This window comes from Callithrix jacchus, chromosome 7, assembly GCF_049354715.1.
Source record: "Callithrix jacchus isolate 240 chromosome 7, calJac240_pri, whole genome shotgun sequence".
Lineage (NCBI taxonomy): Eukaryota > Metazoa > Chordata > Mammalia > Primates > Cebidae > Callithrix > Callithrix jacchus.
The window spans coordinates 147,847,765-147,867,072 of record NC_133508.1 but is presented as its reverse complement, the minus strand read 5'-3'; the positions used below and the strand labels follow the sequence as shown (position 1 = coordinate 147,867,072).

General features: G+C 40.2%; 1 protein-coding gene across 2 annotated transcripts in view; it reads right to left on the bottom strand.

The window, feature by feature from the left end:
• The window catches only part of AHCYL1 (adenosylhomocysteinase like 1), a 41,190-nt gene that overhangs the window by 7,161 nt on the left and 14,721 nt on the right, over positions 1 to 19,308 (bottom strand). For both annotated transcript variants that reach the window (XM_009001852.4, XM_002751188.4), the window contains exons 2-9: positions 8,276 to 8,387; positions 5,787 to 5,930; positions 4,683 to 4,783; positions 4,141 to 4,243; positions 1,981 to 2,075; positions 1,312 to 1,418; positions 366 to 482; positions 83 to 146 (exon numbers count right to left, since the gene is read on the bottom strand). In XM_009001852.4, coding sequence (XP_009000100.1) covers positions 83 to 146; positions 366 to 482; positions 1,312 to 1,418; positions 1,981 to 2,075; positions 4,141 to 4,243; positions 4,683 to 4,783; positions 5,787 to 5,930; positions 8,276 to 8,366 — 822 coding nt within the window. In that variant the 5' untranslated portion in view covers positions 8,367 to 8,387. The remainder of the gene's footprint in view (positions 1 to 82; positions 147 to 365; positions 483 to 1,311; positions 1,419 to 1,980; positions 2,076 to 4,140; positions 4,244 to 4,682; positions 4,784 to 5,786; positions 5,931 to 8,275; positions 8,388 to 19,308) is intronic.

The following is a 19,308-nucleotide window of genomic DNA, read 5'->3' as shown; positions in this document are numbered from 1 at the left end:
TTCAGTGATTCTATATTGACAGCACCAGCCTCCTTCACCCAGGTACACAAAAAGAAACAGACACTGAGACCCAGCTATTTACCTCACCATAGCCACACACCACCACTTGTTTCCCACCAAACATCACATCTGTGGTCCTCTTCAGGCTGTGGAAACAGACAAGGGCTCAACTCAAACATTAACAGCTCAAACTCAGTCCCTCTTTACAAAGTCAGAAGTGTGGGCCAATGCCCATGAGAATGACAACTGGAAGCTGGCTGAGCTCAGTATAAAATGGTCCCTCCCATAAACTTTTAAGGCCAAAGGAAGACCAGCGGACAAGACTGGAGCCCATAAAAGTTTGAATATATATACATTCAACCTACCCATCCAAAATGGATTCTCGGCAGCAGTACAAGTTATCAAACTTCTGTTTGGTAACAGAATCATTCACGTTCATGGCCGGAACACAGAGCTTCCCAGCTTTGGAGAGCTGATATAACCTAAAGGGAGAAGAGGTCACAAAAACAAACAAAAACCAAGTTAGCTGGCAGAACATAAAACATGGCGAAATCTGCCTAATTCTCTTCAAGTTCCATGCTGCCCTTCCCAGTTTCATTTATTGCCCAAGGATATCAGAAAACATGATTATTTCCTTGTCATCCCTCCACACTTCTTTGCATTTTCTTCTCCCTTTACCCCTTTTTTGGAAGAAAAGAAAAACCTTTCAATTGAAGAAATGTACATCTCTTCCCCCTATAGGGAGTGTTATTGCCTTTGATTAGCAATTTTCAATAGAAACCCATGCCTACTTCTGATAAACAAAGACTATCAATGATTCTGATATGGTTCTGTGTGTGTGTGTGTGTGTGTGTGCACGCGCACGCGCAAGCATGCACAATGTTTCCCCAAGAAACACTCAGATATCTTTTCAGTATTTCGACAAGCCAAGAATATTTTGCCCAGTTTTACTTTTCGTAGTATGTATAACATGTAGTTTTACAATACAGTTGTTCTTCATATTTCAAATATAAAATGATAATACAATATTGAATACAGTTTTTCAAGATACACTTATTCCCTATCCGCCCCTCAACACTAGTTGAGAATCACTCAGTGGAGTAAATGGGAGAGAAAAATGTACGAACTAGAACCTGAAATAACTTCCTTCTAGGGTCAACTTGATTTTGAAAAGTAAAAACTCAAAAGTTTTATCTAATGAAAATATTCCCATTTAGTTATAAGTCTGAAACACAGTCCTAAAGCCTGACAGAGACCAGAAGAGTTTGCTGAGGCAAGGACACAAGGGGCAGCTACTCCAGAATCTGTTACCTGTGAACACCAGTCACGCTCTCTTCCACAATGCCTCGGATCTTCTTAAACACGTTTGGATACTTCTTATAAACCCAGTGGGTTAAGTCTCCCCCATCATCCAGGATCTATAGAACAGCCAGAAGACTTCTATGGGCATTCAGGCTGCTAGGGCTGGGGGGAACTTTGAACCCACTTTCTGTACTAGTAAGAGAGCCCTGTATGTTTTGGAAGAGTACTCCTCAGAGCTCCTTAGAGCAGGCTTAGACAGTGGAAATACAGTCAAAATTGTTGGTGTAAAAGGGTTAAAAGGATTCCTACGTTTGTTTTAGGCTACAGTGATGAGTATTAAGCTAATTACAGACTCATTTTTAGTCTAGAGTCTTGAAATATATAGCCCCTTTGAATGCAAAAGGAGAACTGGGGCAGGAAGGAAAGAAGGCAGAATCCTACTCCAAAGCAGCACCACTATTTAATTCTGGTGTGTTTGAGCCATGTGTTCAGTTTACCCTTCCCCCACCTTTCCATTCAGTACTCAGACCCATTCTGAATAGGTAGCAAGCTAAACACTTTAGCAACAAAGTCAGTGCATGAGACCAAACATCCAAAACATATTTAGGGAACCATGCTTTGAGGGAAAAAAAGGAAATAAATCTATCGTCAAACTGTAGGACGGAGATGCATTATTACCATGTTGGCCTGCCACCCATCCAGGTTCACACAGCGGTCAATACACCACCAGAAGTCATCTTCTGACTCGCCCTTCCAAGCAAACACTGCAACTCCTGTAGAGACAGAACTGAATCAGCTGATTGCTCCTCTCAGGAGTGTCCTGGACCAAATCACTTTCTGAGATCCATGTGGAGAGAAAAAGGCAAAATAAACTATTTCAGAAAGGAAAAAACTTAGAGCAAAAAGTCAAAGAATCATTTTTGGCTCAGAAATTCTTTAGGTTAAGAAATGAAAGAATTTTTGTTCTCAAAGTATTTTGGAACCTTAAACTGTTCCTTTCTTTGGGCTAATTTTATACATAGGAGACAAAAGGAAGTGGGAGTTAATACAAAGTTGTTAACTGGAGCATTACTGATACTAGTAAACATCTTGAAACAACCTAAATGTTCAACATTGGGAAAACAGTCAAGCCATGAGTATTACATATCATGCTGTCAAAGTTTTCAGTGACATGGAAAACTACGTCTGAAAATACTATATTTAGGTTATAAAACTGTATACATGTTATAATTTATTTCATCCATGTAAAGTAGAAAAAAAGGAAAAGGAAAACTCAAATACTATATGAAGTAGGATTTTAGGTTTTTGGGAACTTCCTACATTTTCTGAAACACAATCCTAAAGCCTTTATCACTTATCAGAAAAGAATAAACAAAAAAACCCTAAAAGTATTATAAAGTTGCTTTCTGAGCATCTTAGAAAGATAGGTCCAGCCAGGTGTGGTGATTGATGCCTATAACGCCACACTTTGGGAAGCCAAGGCAGGCAGATGACTGGAGGTCAGGAGTTCGAGATCAGTCTGGCCAACATGGTGAAATCCTATCTTTACTAAAAATACAAAAATTATCTGGGTGTGGTGGTGTGCACCTGCAATCCCAGCTTCTCATGGGGCTGAGGCACAAGAATCACTTGAACCTGGGAGGCAGAGGTTGTAGTGAGTTGAGATTGTGCCACTACACTCCAGCCTGGGCAACAGAGTGAGACTCTGTCTCAAGAAAAAACAAAAAGAGAAAGATGAGAGGTCCTCAAAGAAACTTCACAGTGATTTTCTTCTGAATATTTGAATAATAAAAATTATTATTATTATTATTATTTTTGAGATGGAGTTTCACTCTGTTGCCCAGGCTGCATTGCAGTGGCACGATCTCAGATCAGTGCAGCTCATTGCAACCTCTGCCTCCCGGATTCAAGCGATTCTCCTGCCTCAGCCTCCCAAGTAGCTGGGATTATGGGTGCACACCACCACACTCAGCTAATTTTTGTATTTTTAGTAGAGACTGGGTTTCGCCATGTTGGCCAGGCTGGTCTTGAACTCCTGGCCTCAAGTGATCTGCCCGCTTTGGTCTCCCAAAGTGCTGGGATTATAGGCGTGGGCCACCGTGCCTGGATGAATAATAAAAATTACTTTATGTTTAACTAAACTCATGAAAGCCATATATTTTAATGCCATACTGAATACCAAACTATTTAATGCACTACCAACATAACAGGTACTTCTTATTTGTGCTCTCTCACAAAACTGATAGCACTTACATAGTTTAACATTCTTCCTTGTTCAACTAACATTAGAACTGTGCATTTCCCCATGCCATTAGATTCCTTTCAAAGGTCTTTTTTTTTTGAGATGGAATTTCGCTCTGTTACCAGGGTGGAGTGCAGTGGCGTAATCTTGGCTCACTACAACCTCTGCTTCTTGGTTTCAAGCTATTCTCTTGCTTCAGCCTCCCAAGTAGCTGGGACCTATAGGCACCTAGCACCATGCCCAGTTAATTTTTTTCTAAATATATTTTTAGTAGAGACAGGGTTTCACCATGTTAGCCAGGGTGTTCTTGATCTCTTGACCTCATGATCCACCCACCTCAGCCTCCCAAAGTGCTAGGATTACAGGCATGAGCCATCGTGCCCAGCATCAAAGGTCATTTTTAATGACTATATAAAATTCCATCATGGATAAACGTCTTAATTTTAGTATCCACTTTTTTCCTGTTGAGGTTTTTATCATTCCCAATTTTGCAGCCTCCAGACATATATGATACTGTAATGACAATTTCGATACATAAAACTTATATGTTTGGATAATTATTTTGGGGCAAAGTTAGTGAAAACATCTGAACTTACCAGCCTCAGCCAGTGCTGCAGCGACTTCATTCTGAGTTGAGTAGATGTTACAAGCAGACCAGCGGCACTGGGCCCCCAGGGCACAGAGTGTCTCAATCAACACCTGTGTAGAGGTGTAGGAAGACAGGGTGAGGAAGAGAAGGGCTACCCAGACATAGAGAGCAAACGTCAGCAAGGTAACAATACCTATCAGCTCTGCACCAACAGGCACTACACTGGGAAGTTACAGAAGGGTGTAATCCAGCAAGGTGGTGCCCTGGTACTGAACTTGACAGAGAACATAGATTTCTAGTCTTAATAACATCTTAAAACAATCATATGTTTGCAAATCTAGACCTTCCTAGGTCAAGTTTGCTAAAAGTGGGTTTGCTTATACAAACAAAAACAGAAAACCCCGTTATTGTGTTACTAGGGAGATCCTACTAATAAGATCCTCCGAACTCGCATTTGGAGGTTGGCAAGTTACGAAAAGCGAAACAAACAAAAAATCCATTTCTTTCTTCCCCTTGTCAGAAGTCCCTCTTTTCTTCCAAAAAACTCACCGCTGTCTGGGCCGTGATATGTGTACAGCCCACTATTTTAGCACCAGCCAAGGGCTTCTCCCCCTGAGCACGTTTCCTGAGTGAAATCAGAGCAGACATGTCTGTGAAAGAACAGAGGATTTGAGCTAGGTCTGCACTAGCAGTATCATCAATTTCTGCCCCAGAGCTGGTCTGGATCTGTTGAGATATGGTGAAATGAGGCAGAAAAACTTTGAGCCTATTTTCATGACAACTGGCAGCTTCAACAGCAGAGTAACAGTGGAGAGCTGTCATGCAACCACTTGGAGTTTCTCTCTTCCTCTACTGCTTCAGCTTTATATGCAGAGGGCTGAAGAGAGAATGAAGTAAATCCTCAAAACTGATCAAAATGAAGGGTGAGTCTCATCATTCAGTTGGGAAGAGAGAGAAGTAGTTAAGGCATTGGCTAACAGATTCCTATGTAGAATCATCAGACCAGGAAGACTACCCTCGGCGGAACCCACTGACTTCTGTTTTTCTATGTTGTCTTACGGTATCCTGTCAGTCTGTTTGGTTTCTCTACTGCCTCTCAGTATAGAACATGCCTCCAATGTGTAAACAACACAAGACTAAAGAAGACCTTACTGGGAGTGGCTGGACTAGAGAAACCAAGATTTAACTGTCAGTCATTTCTACTCTTTGTCAGCAGAGGGTGCTCAGGACCAAACAAGACTCTAGGTCACCACATCCTTAGCTTAAAACCCTTCCTAATCAGCTGCTTCTGGGAAATCTGGGTCTCTGCCATTGGCAGCTATAGTAATATCCCATATAACAAACTACCACGTAGTGATCTAGGACTTGCCAGCTCTGGCATGTAGATCTTTGAAGACGGTGGTGGTAGTGGGAGCGGGGAGGAAAACAGAAACTCTCTGTGTGTAATCACCACATGCTGAGAACAGGAGAAAGAGAGAACAAGAGTCCTGAGTCTCAAGTTCCATAGAGAGAGAAGTGTTTATCCTAAAGTCCATAATATAGTCTTTCTTCCTAGGATATTTTCAAGTCAGCTTTCAAGTCTTAAGTTGTTTGTGGATCTGACGGCCAACAAGAGGGTTGCTTCTGGCCCCCTAACCCACTCCCTTTCTTTACCTTGCTCTGCAATCTCAATCTCCCGGCGTCCAAATTCTGCCTGCTTGATGTTCTTCACACAGAAATTGCTGCTACCCTTGGAGTTGGTTTGCTGCTTCTCTCGGGGAGAAACCTCATCATCAGAGCTATCTGTGTAGGATGCAGCTAGAGCCAGGAAAGAAAAAAAAACAAGGATAGAAAAACCTCAGTGGCCCCAACTCTGCAGCGCAGTCCCAAAGGACTTTCATTTAAGTTAAGGGAGCTACCTTTCACGAGCCTCTCAGTTCTGCTCCTCTAGGTGGCATGAATGAAACTGTTGTGGATGCTTCTGTGTTACAGCTCTTTCACCCACCCTAATACTGTGCTATTAGTGCCTGTGATAAGAGACCACTGATTCTAAACCTGTACCAACTATAGTAATTCCGGATAAAAGAGGTACCTGGTCCCGTCTGGATTGGAAGCAGACCTGGCGAAAACGGAAGAATTAATTTAGGGCAGATAAGGAAAGCTATTTCTATAGATCACTGGTTCTCAAATTCAAGCATCTATCACAATCACATGGGAGGTTTGTTAAAATATGTATTACTAGACCCCATGGCCAGTTTCCCATTTGGTAGGTATGGAGTGGCGCCTAATAATCAGTATTTCCAGCATGTTACCAGGTGTTGCTGATGCTGTTAGTCAGAGGACCTCACTTTAAGAACCAAGGGTAAAGACAAAGTGATAAGATAGTCTACAAGGGATTTTACACTAGCTTGTGCTCAAGGAATAGAGAAAGAAAGAAACGGCACAAAAGACAAGCAGCTCTATTGTTAGCACTGGGAAAGCCTGTCAAAATGATCAACTTTAAAAAGCAGTTTCACATAAAAGCCAAAAAAGCCAACAGACATGCAAGAAGACATACAGCAACCATTCCTTACCTCTCAAATCACTTCGTTCCTCTCTGAATTGAGCGCTTTCCTCATCACTGTTTCTGCTCGTATACCTGGTCTCTCTCACTGACTGACTTCTATATACAGGTCCTCCTCCTGTCCAGCTAACACAAATACTACTAAAGATTACCTTCCGGCCAGGTGCAGTGGCTTATGCCTGTAATCCCAGCACTTCGGGAGGCCGAGGCAGGCGGATCAAGAGGTCAAGAGATTGAGACCATCCTGGCCAACATGATGAAACCCTGTCTCTACTAAAAAGACAAAAATTAGCTAGGTGTGGTGGCATGCGCCTGTAGTCCCAGCTACTTGGAAGGTTGAGGCAGGAGAATCTCTTGAACAAAGGAGGCAGAGGTTGCAATGAGCTGCCATTACACCACTGCACTCCACCTGGGCAACAGAGAGAGACTCTGTCTTTAAAAAAAAAAAAAAAAATATCTTCCCCACTGTAACAATTTAACCACATCACTAGGCTTTTTAAAAGGCTCTAATACATTTCTGCAACATGGCCATCAAGATCTTTGAAGACTTTTTAAAAGCCTTCTTCAGTCATTTTATCATTCTTCCTCTCATAACTGAACTTTTCACGATGTTTCTTCTTTCTTAGCTACAATTAGCCTGCTTGTCACCCACCTCTTTTTATCTGTCACTCCAAGATCATATATAATGGCTTTTCATTTATGTTAATCCTTAATGTTAATAACACAATGCAAAAGGTATTCTGGCAAAGGACAATGAATGGCTTTTGGTACAAATATCTCTGCTGATCATTAATAGCAATCTGTAACCTGTAATCTTTTTAACAGTGAGTTTTCAGTTAAACAATGACAAGGTTTTACTGGATGCCCCATTAGATATCCCTGATGTTTTCTCCTATATTCAGTTGCCAAGATTCTATATTCTTTTCTATGCTAATTTTCTAATACATGCTCTATAGTTGGGAAGGACACAATATGAATCAGAAAAAGACTTTACTTATAGAGAGTTAAGATAGGAGGAGAGGACTAAGAAGAAACAGAGCTGGAGTCACATTATAGTAGAGTCTGAATCTTTCCTACTTCAGAGGCTAACAGGGGAGGATATTACAACAGAAGGAATAACCTCGTAAATAAAAGGAGCCAAAATACTAACTATGATCTAAGCAGTTATTGTTACAATCTAAGTAGTCTTGGGGACAAGAAAGAAAAAGATAGGGGGCAGGGTATATTTTATACAAAGAAATCGTGCTTCAAAATGCACTTCGTTTTCAAGGCCAATTCTGTCAGCCAAAATAGCATTGATTTCTTCCCTTTGAAATGTGGGCAGCTCAATGTGGGAATGGGAACTAGCCCAGTCCTACCAACTGGGCACTGGCCACAGACCACACACATAGACGGCCAGGGGGAAGAAAGTCTCGCGTCAACAAAAGCTTCCCCAGCTACTAGCCTGAATGCAGAACATTCCCACTGCTCAGCCACTAACTGTTTTCAGCACAATGGTGGGCAGTCATAACAGGAGGTATTTCCAGGCTGGTAAGTGAAGAGCACAGGTAGCAAACAGGGAAGAGAGATTCAAGAGGTCATGGAGTTTATTCACATCTACCTGAACTGTAGCTATCAGTAGAGGACTGTGAGATGGAGCGAGACAAAGATCTTCGGCCAGTTTTGGTGGGGAATTTGGTGAACTCCTGCATGTCATCAGCAAACTGGATTTGCTATACAAAAGAAAGACAAAAAGTTGAAAACTTGTAAGGAAATTCCATGAAATGTTCCATTTTTTAAACTGTCTTTCCTAAAAGCCAATGTTATCACATGGCTCCTACTAAGCCAGCACTTTCCCACCAGAAACAGGGGAAGGCAAGGCTACTCTCTTGACTTCTCCCAAAACATCAATCACTTTCTCCTCCCAATTATTTCTGCAGGATTTGGAAGGAGGGGCTAAGATTAAGCCCAACTTCTTTTAGTATTTGTCCAATTTTATAAACCTTTCTCACATTCCATAAAGTTTTCCTCCCTCTTATAACCCTGACATGTTAAACTCTTTGCCCCCTTCCCAAATCTTTCAGAAAACAGAATCTCATAGTGTTACTGGGTTTTTTTGGTTTTTGTTTTCAGAATATTCTCTGGTAGCATATTCCTAAAGTTGGCAATGGTCTTGCTTTCTGAAAGAATTATGAAGAGATGCCTAGAAATGATGATGGGCATTAAGGTGCCAGTACTCAGAGCCCAACCATATGTCTATACTTCACAAAGCCAAGGTACTATCCCCAAAACCTTCTATCCTAGTAAAAAATTTAAAATACCAGAATGATAAAGAAAAATTGAAAAACCCGCATACACTATAGTCAATTCTAACTCATTAGGACTAATATGAATGAAGGAGAAAATAATGACTTGGTAAACTTCGTATTAAAAAATACCTTAAATGAAATAAACCAGAACTAGATAATTCTTTGAAGGATACTTGGAAAACTGGCTCTAATCAACAGCAAATAGCTGGTAATTAATATTAATTATAGATTTATACAGTATGTAACACTTTTATTACATGGTTTAAATCTGCTGAACTCCTGTTTAAACTCTGACAAACCCCCTTCAAAATAAAATAAACTTCACCATCCTGAAATAAGCAGGATGGCTTGAGAATCTCAACTGAGATTCTGTTCACAGTCTGACTAAATTTGAAAAGGTTCCCATGGAGAATCCATTAAGCTAAGCCTTTAGCGAATACTTCAGAAATGTAAACAACTACAGATTAAAATCTTCTCTGCATAATACTGGCAACATGGTTATAGCCATTTTAAAGCCAGGAACAGTAAACTACCCATTAGTTACAGCTGCAAAAGCTTCCCCTCCTCTTTCACATGTACTCTTCAGCTAGGAGAGCACCAGACTGCAGTGTAAGAATCGGGTTTAAGGGGGCAGCCTAGGCATACGCAGCTAACATAAATAAATTAAAAACTGAATTAGCAGGACTCCACAGGTAATAAGGCAGTAATCAAGGGAACACAAGTCTAGCACAGTTCACACCAAGAATGAAAGCAGAGACCAGCCATGTAGTAATAGCCATGCATACTATGAGTACCAGGCCTAAGAGAAAACCCTGTGGGTATTTCTATTTAAAATTTAACCAGGCAAGTTTTCGTTAGCCTACTCTGTGAAATAAGGAGGGGACAGAGGACAGATCCTGTTTAATTAAATCTAGGAACACATCCTAAAGGCATGGAAGGGAAAGAGCTACCTATGCTGGCACCCAGCCCAGGTTCTTAAACATGTAGGAAGGCATTCAATGAATGCCTGTAGAATGAGTCATCGTTTCAAAATCCTTTCTTGTGTTTCCACACAATTAGGATATGGTTCAAAAAGGGAAAGAAAGAAAGACTTTCTCGTGTAAGATAAATCAATCAAGTTTCAAAGATAAATAAGAAAGTAAATAAAGACTCAAGCCAAACCACATATACTGCACCGGAGCTTGACTAACAAATATCTTTATACATCCAAAGCGGCATTTTTAGTTCAGGTGTTAAAATTTTAATGATAAATAGCTTAAACATCGAAAGGACATTGTCTTTAAAAGAAAAAAAAAAATACTCATTGAGGTGGCCACAGGTCAGCATTTGCCCTTCTAGACAGGATTTCTCACTGCATGTTCACATGATTTCTGCAGTCAGCAAAGCTAGTTTCACTGAAGAAATTAATCCAGGACCAAGGTACTGACTTCCAAGTCAATATACTGTTATTTTGGTGATGGAAAAAAAATACACAATCAAGAGACGATCAACCCTGCTTAACACTCTCCAGAGGCAGCCCTTCCTCTACCAGCCTCCCTGCTGCCGGCATATGCAGTCTCTTCTATTTGGAAGCTCCTCTCCCCTCCGCTATGATTCCTTCCCCTGTTCGTCTTTCTTCAAAGGGTTCTGGGCCTGTTCCCAGACACCACCTACATAGAGGGTGAGGGTGGGGGAGGAAACTGCAGTAACATTTGCAGTTTTTCAGAGAGAGAGGTGGCTATGGCAAGACAGAAATGTGTTTCTTCAGCAACCTAAAAACTGAACAGTCATAATTTCCCCTTATGTTAATAAAGCTCATCGGTAGCCTAAAGCTGAGCAAAATCTTTCCCATCTAAAAATACTGGACTATGTTGCAAGCAGCTTACTAATCAGTTCAGTGCCCCTACCTCCCCACCTCTCAAATAATGAATATGGTCCATATTTGAAGTGGGCAGAATGTTAACTCAAGCCATGGAAAGGATGAACGGCTGTGTATTTTTGCAGCTCTCTGACATTCTCACCACTTACAGGGTGTCCCAACAATACAAAGATGCATGAAAACCTGGTCTTCTCTTCCACCCCAAATTACATGCTGATGAGAGTCTGTGTCACAACTGATGCTGTGGAATCCGTCTGCTCTGCCAGTTTCCTGCAGACCGGCTACGTTCACTGGCTGTCTTCACGGCGAGCAGCTGTTTTCCCTTGGTGAAGTACCTCCTGGAGTGTCGTTCACCCTCACACTGTAAATATAGACACTGCTGCCAAAAGCAATTTTTGGATGTCATAATTTTTCTCTCTACATCTCAACAACAGCCTTCTGGCCGGGCACGGTGGCTCACGCCTGTAATCCCAGCACTCCGGGAGGCTGAGGTGGGCGGATCATCTGAGGTCGGGAGTTCAAGACCAGCCTGACCAACATGGTGAAACCCTGTCTTTTGAAAACAACAACAGCAGCCTTCTGACTGGGTTAGACTCACTGCATTCGAGGCAAATATGGTAACCTGGATAAGAAGAAAACCAAGACTACAAACTTGTTCTGTTTCTGTTAATTCCTATTATCATCATTTCTTCCAAACTTTAAGTCTTAGTTGCTGTGCTTTCATCTTTCTTCAAATCTACATCTAACAAAGAATACTACATCTAAATAACAAGCAGGATTGGGAAGAGAAGGAATGGAAAGGAAATCAAGTGGCTGAAACGCAGAAAGTATCTTTCAGTAAAAAGTCTTAAAGAACGATGTTCTGCTTAAGTGCTCACCACCCCATAAACAGCCTTACCCACAACTGAACAAGCACAGCAGTATTCCATTCTTACACAAGAGCATATTTATGAAAGGCTAGAAGGTCAGATCGACCCATTCTTCAAATAGCACACCCAAATACAGAAGTCTACTTGCTGCGTCTTAAAAACCCAATTAAATATCAGGCTAGTTTAACATGCTATTTAAAGCACCTCTTCAAATAGCTTAGCAGGTTCAACGGTTGACTTTCTTCCACGTGATACTGAGAATGGTAAAGAAAAGCTCTATCAAATGAATAATTTGGGGAATATCCACTACCTAGTGGTAAGTCTGGTGACAAAGTGAGCTGAAAGAATTGTCGTGCAGACCTTACCAAGAAGGGAGGATCAGAGGCAATCCAAAAAAGTTACGTCTCAAGAGAAGAAAAATTGTATGCTATTAATTTTATTGATCCTAAGAGATATTTTCACATTAGAAGCTGAGTTTACTTTCACAAACACACATATTCTCAGATGTTACATAGCCCAGCTACACTCCTTCCCAGGTACCACCCACTTTTGCCTTCTAGCTTCTGAATGAGAAAGAATTAAAAGCCACCAGAATTCCACTACAACATTTTAGCCAAGAAATTGTGATCAGGATATCTGTGGTGCATTATATTCTTTAGTCAACGCATTTGCTGGGCACCAACTAAGTACCCAGTGCTACTCCAGGAAAGTTCTCTGCAAGGAAGAGAACTTATGTCTACATGGTCCCTTCAAAACTGTAGACATAAAGGCCGGGCACGGTGGCTCACGCCTGTAATCCCAGCACTTTGGGAGGCTGAGGCAGGCAGATCACCTGAGGTTGGGAGTTCCAGACCAGTCTGACCAACATGGAGAAACTCCATCTCTACTAAAAATAAAGAATTAGGCAGATGTGGTGGCACGTGCCTGTAATCTCAGCTACTTGGGAGGCTGAGGCAAAATTGCTTGAACCCGGGAGGCGGAGGTTGCAGTGAGCCAAGATTGAGTCATTGCACTCCAGCCTAGGCAACAAGAGCAAAACTCTGTCTCAAAAAGAAAAAAAAAAAAAAAAAAAATCTGTGGACATGTTTTGACCCACAGCAGTGGCATGGAATTTCACTGCTCCATGAGAAATATGCCAGGTATTACAGTCTTCATAGCCATATCAAAGTATCGTTTGACTTAGACATACTGCCAAATTTGTTATTTTAAATGCCAATCTAATAGCATTTAATTTCCTCAGAAAGGTTTCTTCCTAAGGGTGAAGAACTAGATTCAAGATAAACAGCAATTACTAGGAAAACAAATCATTAAGAAAGAATAACGTAGAAGTGAGCAGAGCAGTCTTTCTTACTGCAGAGAATTATTTGAAGGGCTAGTATCCCTCTTTTGGTACACTACTGATTTTCTGGGACATTGCTAAATTTATATATTCTGTCCCATTGTATCCTCTAGCATATTGTGTATAGAGATTTTTCTGTTTAGAAATTATGGGCAGCATCTTAGCAACTGAGCAAAGAAAAAAAAAGCGACGATAAAAAACTAGAAATTTTAACAAGGTCATCATTACTAACTAAGCCTATCATGTTAGAACACTTTTCAAGATTCCTACATCTTTTCTAATCCCTCTTTCACACATATTTTCAGGCTAACTTATTCTTTTTTCTATAGATTCTACCCTCACTGACTCCTTTTCCAGAGGAAAGGAAAAGGATAGGCAGTCAGCCAAAACACGTGTAACACCTTTACTTTCTTCCTTTCTCTCTCATTCTCTCTCTCTTTTTAAAGAGACAGGGTCTCACTGTGTTTGCCAGGCTGGCTGCAAACTGCTGGGCTCAAGCAATCTTGCCACCTCCTGAGTAGCTGGGACTACAGGCCCACATGACCATGCCCAGTTTTTCTTGATATTTACCAGTCTGATTCCCATTTCAGATGAACTCAAAGAAAGTTATCAGCAGAAACCCACTCCTTGGTACAAGAAATACCCAAGTCTGAATACCTTTCACCTCAATTAAGTAAAAAAGTTTCCCAAAAGAAAGGAATTCCCTTCCCAACACAATGCCCCCAGACACACCTACCGGAAAACAACTTATCTCAAGGGAATCAATCTCAGGCCAGAGTTGAATCCACAGCCACCTTCAGTCACTTCTTCCATTCCCTCGTGCAGAAACCAGTCTTCTGAGTGAGACTCAGCCGGTTTTGGCTGCTCCCTACTCTCCTTCCCTGTCTCAGGTTTCTTAAGTTCTCAGTCTCCCCAGAAGGGGCCTGAGTTTCTTCGGTGGGTAGGGGACAGGCTGACTAATCTCAGCACATATCTTTCCCCCAACTCCCGCCTCTGTGTCTCGACAATAACAGGATATAAAACACAGAGCTAGAATCCAATTCCACAGTCAGAAGCAATACTCCTTTCAAAGTAGGACTCAACCAGACCTTTTGTCAATGCTGGTGGCAAGAAGAGGTGAGCAATACCAGGCCCCACGCTGCTGAGTCACTTAAAAGGTAAGGAACATACAGCTTGAAAAATTCTGCCAAACAGTAGTTTGACTGTTAGGAGCTACTCTCCTCTCTTCCTATAAAACAAAATACTTCACTGACTTCACTTCGCTATTATCTCCTTAAGTGCTTCAGTCAATGTGAGTGATTGAGGCCCGCAACTGCCAACTAGAAGTAAAATTAAGAGGTTAAGAAAAGGCAGTAAGTAGGACAGAAAAGGGCTTCCCAATCTTTTGAACACCACAATCTGCAACAGAATGTAACACACATCCAGACCGTTTCAATGCCTATTTAGCTACTGACCTGCCCAGTTGCCTGACCTGTACATACTTTCCTTTCCCTCAGTCTCACTACCAACACTATACAAACGCAGGCCAGTCCTCTCGGTTTCTCCTGACAGTGAATTATCATCAATTCTAGCTGTTAAAAAAAATCAGTACAGGTGACTGAAGACATCCTGATTCCTGGAACATACCCACTACTTTAGTGACAACACGAAAGTCTCCTCTCCCACTCCCTGTTGTACTATTTATTTTTTCAATTTTATTATCATTTTCAGCATATAAAAAAATTTAACGCATAGTATAATGAACGTCTGTACTTCTCCATCTAGATTGAATCTTTCCGTAATAGGTTTTTTCTCTGTATATATACACACATACACATACATACTTTCACACGGTCCTACCAAAACAAAAAAGGTTGCAAACATGAACATTTACCAATAAATTCTTCAGAATGTGTCTCCTAAGAATAAGAATATTCTCCTACAGAACTATGCTGACATATCACACTTAACAGTAACAATTATTTTGTATCTTCATATATCCAAACTGTCCAGGTTATATTCACATTTCCCCAATTTTCTCAATATTTTTACATCCCAACAGTCTCCTCAACCCTGCCAACCCAGCATGGATTCAAGATTCATTAAATGCAGCTGGTTGTTAGGTTCCTTTAGCCTCTACCAATCTAGAACAGTCTCTCCAATGTCCCTCACCCCCTTGTGATACTAACTTTTCTTTGAGGAATCCAGACTAGTTGTCTCATAGAATTGCTCATGTTTTGAATTTTTCAGAGGGTTTCCTTCCTATAAACTGGAAGTTCAGTTCTGAGGTTTTATTAGAAAGAGGTTAACATTCTGGCAAGAATATTTCCTGGATTATGTAGTGTATTTCACCTTGTATCACATCGAGAAGTACATGTCGGGTGGTTCCACTATTAGCAATGCTAAGATTGAGTCCTGGTTAAAGTGAGACCAACAGATCTCTCCTTTGAAAGGCACATTTTCTCTTTTGCAAGTAAAAGTTAATTTGTGGGTGATACTTTTCATCATGTTAATAGCCTATTCCCTAATGACTTTACCATCTGTTAATAATCCTTGTCTGAGTGAAAATGTGGCATATATACACCATGGAATATTATGCGGCAATCAAAAATGATGAGTCCATGTCCTTTGTACAGACATGGATGAACCTGGAGACCATCATTCTCAGCAAACTGACACAAGAACAGAAAATGAAATACCGCATGTTCTCATTCATAGGCGGGTGTTGAACAATGAGAACACAAGCACACAGGGAGGGGAGCACTACACACTGGGGTCTGTTGGGGGGAATAGGGGAGGGACAGCAAGGGGTGGGGAGTTGGGGAGAGATAGCATGGGGAGAAATGCCAGATATAGGTGGAGGGGAGAAAGGCAGCAAATCACACTGCCACGTGTGTACCTATGCAACTATTTTGCATGTTCTTCACATGTACCCCAAAACCTAAAATGCAATAAAAATAAATTTAAAAAAATAAATAAATAAATAAAATAAAAAAGAGAAAAAAATAATCCTTGTCTGAACCAATTTTATTGGGAAGGTTATAGAATCACAACTGTGTTTTTCTATCAATCCTTCTACATTAGCTGGCATTCTTTTGTAAAGAAAATTCTTCTCCCTTTTTTATCAATCAGATTTTTATTTCTTTAATAGGTTACACTCAATTATACATTAATTGCACTGAATGCTCATATTTCCTTAAATTGTGCCAGTGGGAGCCTCCTTCAAGCTGGCTCTTCTGTCCTTTTGACATGATTCCATTACAGTCCTTCCACTCTTTTTGAAAAAAGAAGATATATCAAGCTCACCTTGTTCTTCCTCTTCTCTAAACCTGGAATCAACCATTTCTCTCCAGAGCCTTTCTTTAAGTAAGGAGTAGTATTTAGAAACCAATGTCTGGAGTAAGAGGTGTGATAATTGCTATTAGAGATGCCACTCCTCCTAGGTTCTTCAGGTAGAGAGAGGAATCTCAATTTTTTATCATGAATTCATATTGATATTTCTACTTCAAATTTAACATCACCTTTTAAAAAAAGTTTAATTTTCCTATTTGTATGTCTTGTCTTCTCTCTAATAATGTTTTCTTATTTGATTTATTCTATAATGCATATAAAATAGTTTTAGAACTATTTTATTTATTCTATAATGCATATAAAATAGTTTTAAAACTACTTTAACAAGACTAATGTTATCCCTCACCAAAATTTACTGAGTGAAGTGTCAAGGTTTCATTGAAATTCTTTTTGTCCTCAGACCACATTTCATAAAGATGAACAGTCAAAGTACTATTTTCTGGGTGACTGTGTAGTGTAATCAATTTGATATATTAGGTTAAGTTAGATTTTATATTTTAGTTAGGTTCATTCCTTTGTGTTGGTAAGCAATTTAAAGATTTCCTTTTTTTTTCTGATTTTGAAATATAAAACATTTACACGTCTCAGAACTTGAAGACATACTCAAGAGAAGTCTCACTGCTATTCCTAGCCCTGACACTCTGCGTCTCCCTCCCCATTCTCACTGGTTTCTGGTTTATCCTTCTTATGCTTCTTTTTAGGAGTGTGGGAAGCAAATACACATTATTTTCCCTCCCTTACTCAAAATGTGGCATGATAATATAGTTTACACCTTGTTTTTTTCACTTGGGAATCATTTTGTATTGATTCATAGGGTATTAGAACTAAGTAGTACAGGCTCAGGGAAAGAAAAAGCTGTCAAAACTCAACATTAAATAAACCTGACTTTAAGGACCTAATATTAAATAGTGACTATACAGTACCAGATATTGTTTCCAAACATGACTGAGTTAATGGGACCTTTCAGAATCCGTTTGGCATATTTTCAAGTTCAAAGAACGAAGTGAAACTCCTTTAAGATCAGCTGACTTTAGTTCCCACAGTTTTTAAAACCAAAACAAAGAGTATTAGGCCTCTAGACCAAGGGTATCCAATCTTTTGACTTCTGCGGGCCATATTGGAGGAAGACATGCCTTGGGCCACACCTAAAATACACTACCACTAATAATAGCTAATGAGCTAAAAAAAAATCTCATAATGTGTTAAGAAAGTTTACAAATTTGTGTTGGCTACATTCAAAGCCATCCTGGGCCACATAGGGCCAGGCTGAACAAGCTTACTTTAGAAGAAACTAGAGACACAATAAGCAGATAAGACTCTATCAGTTCGTCATGTCAAACCATTTTAAAAACATAACTGTGTTGTTACCCTAGATAGCCAATAGTTGCCATTGTTCTTGACTTTCTAACTTGAGATGTCTATGTTCAATTTTAGATAAGACTATCAGTCTTATGTAAAATGACCACAGATGGTCTGTAAGAAACAAGCTGATTAAAGAGAATTGTTGGCTATGACTTCTCTGGGCCTATCTAAAAATAAGATTTACCTATTGCTTTTGCAGGCTTTCATGATGCAAAAAAAAAAAAAAAAAAAAAATTTTTTTTTTACCTATTACTCCAGAATAACGTGGTATCCCAACCCCACCCTCTCTACCTCCCAGACCAGAATACAGAAGTTTGAATTCTCCTGACCTGTGACTTTCTGAACAGCCATTTTCTACCAGGTAAAGCAGACAGAAGCACAAGGGTAATAAGACTCTCTTGCTTCATATTGTATGGCAAACCAAAAGTCAAAATTAAATTTTTAGGCATGGTGGCTCACGCCTGTAATCCCAGCGCTTTGGGAGGCTGAGAAGGGCAGATCAAGAGGTCAGGAGTTCGAGACCAGCCTGGCCAACATAGTGAAACCCCATTTCTACTAATAATACAAAAATTAGCTGGGTAGTCCCAGATACTTGGGAGGCTGAGGCAGAAGAATCACTTGAACCCGGGAGGCGGAGGTTATAGAGAGACTGCACCATTGTACTCCAGCCTGGGCAAAAGAGTAAGACTCTGTCTCAAAAAAAGAAAAAATTTAATTTTGTATAGGAAAATATTTGGCAAATTTTGTCAATACCTATCACTGCTAGAATATCACTGATCTCTATATTTTACAAACCATTTTTGTGAACTCTTGGCATACAAAGAACAAGCCTCACTGGTAACACCACCTGTCAGCACTAGATGAAGATTTTTACTTAAAACTGATAGAACAGGAAGTCTGAAATCCACACTTCCCAGTAGGATGAACAACAAGATCCTGAATGCCTAGATTTATATGACTTTAAGTGCTCTGCCTCAACATCTGAGACTTACAGAGGATTTGTATTTTCAAAACATTCTAGAATCCTTTGAATGTTGCATCTATGCTTCACAAATGAGAAAAGAGAACAGGGGTTAAGGCTAAGTGACTTGCTTAAGGCATTGAGATTTAAAAAGCAAAAACCAAAAAAGAAAAAACACCATCACCACCACCCACAAGTCCCATTCTATTTTCCTTCTTTTGGAACAGGCTGGGGAAACAGCCTTCCCCTTTATTTCCAAGGGGTCAGTTTACTGAACGGTCTCCTGGTACACTATAAGCTTTCTAAGCTTATAATACCAGATAAACATTTGTAAGCATTGGTAAAGGAAAATAATTCTTTCAGCTCCAAAAATCTTTGTTAATTTTCAGAAAAGTAAAATGATGCAAAGAAATGTAATGTTTTTAAGCTGCCAACGAATTGCCATTGAGAGGTTCTGCTCCACAGACCTGGAAAGGTGAGGGGAGCCCAGTAATAGCAGAGCCCAAACACTGTGGTAACAAAATGTTCCATTTTAGAATATATTTCCATTGTCTTTCCAGGATGGAGTAAGGAGGAGAATATACGAGCAACTGAATCTTACTACTAGGACGAAAGAAATTAATTCA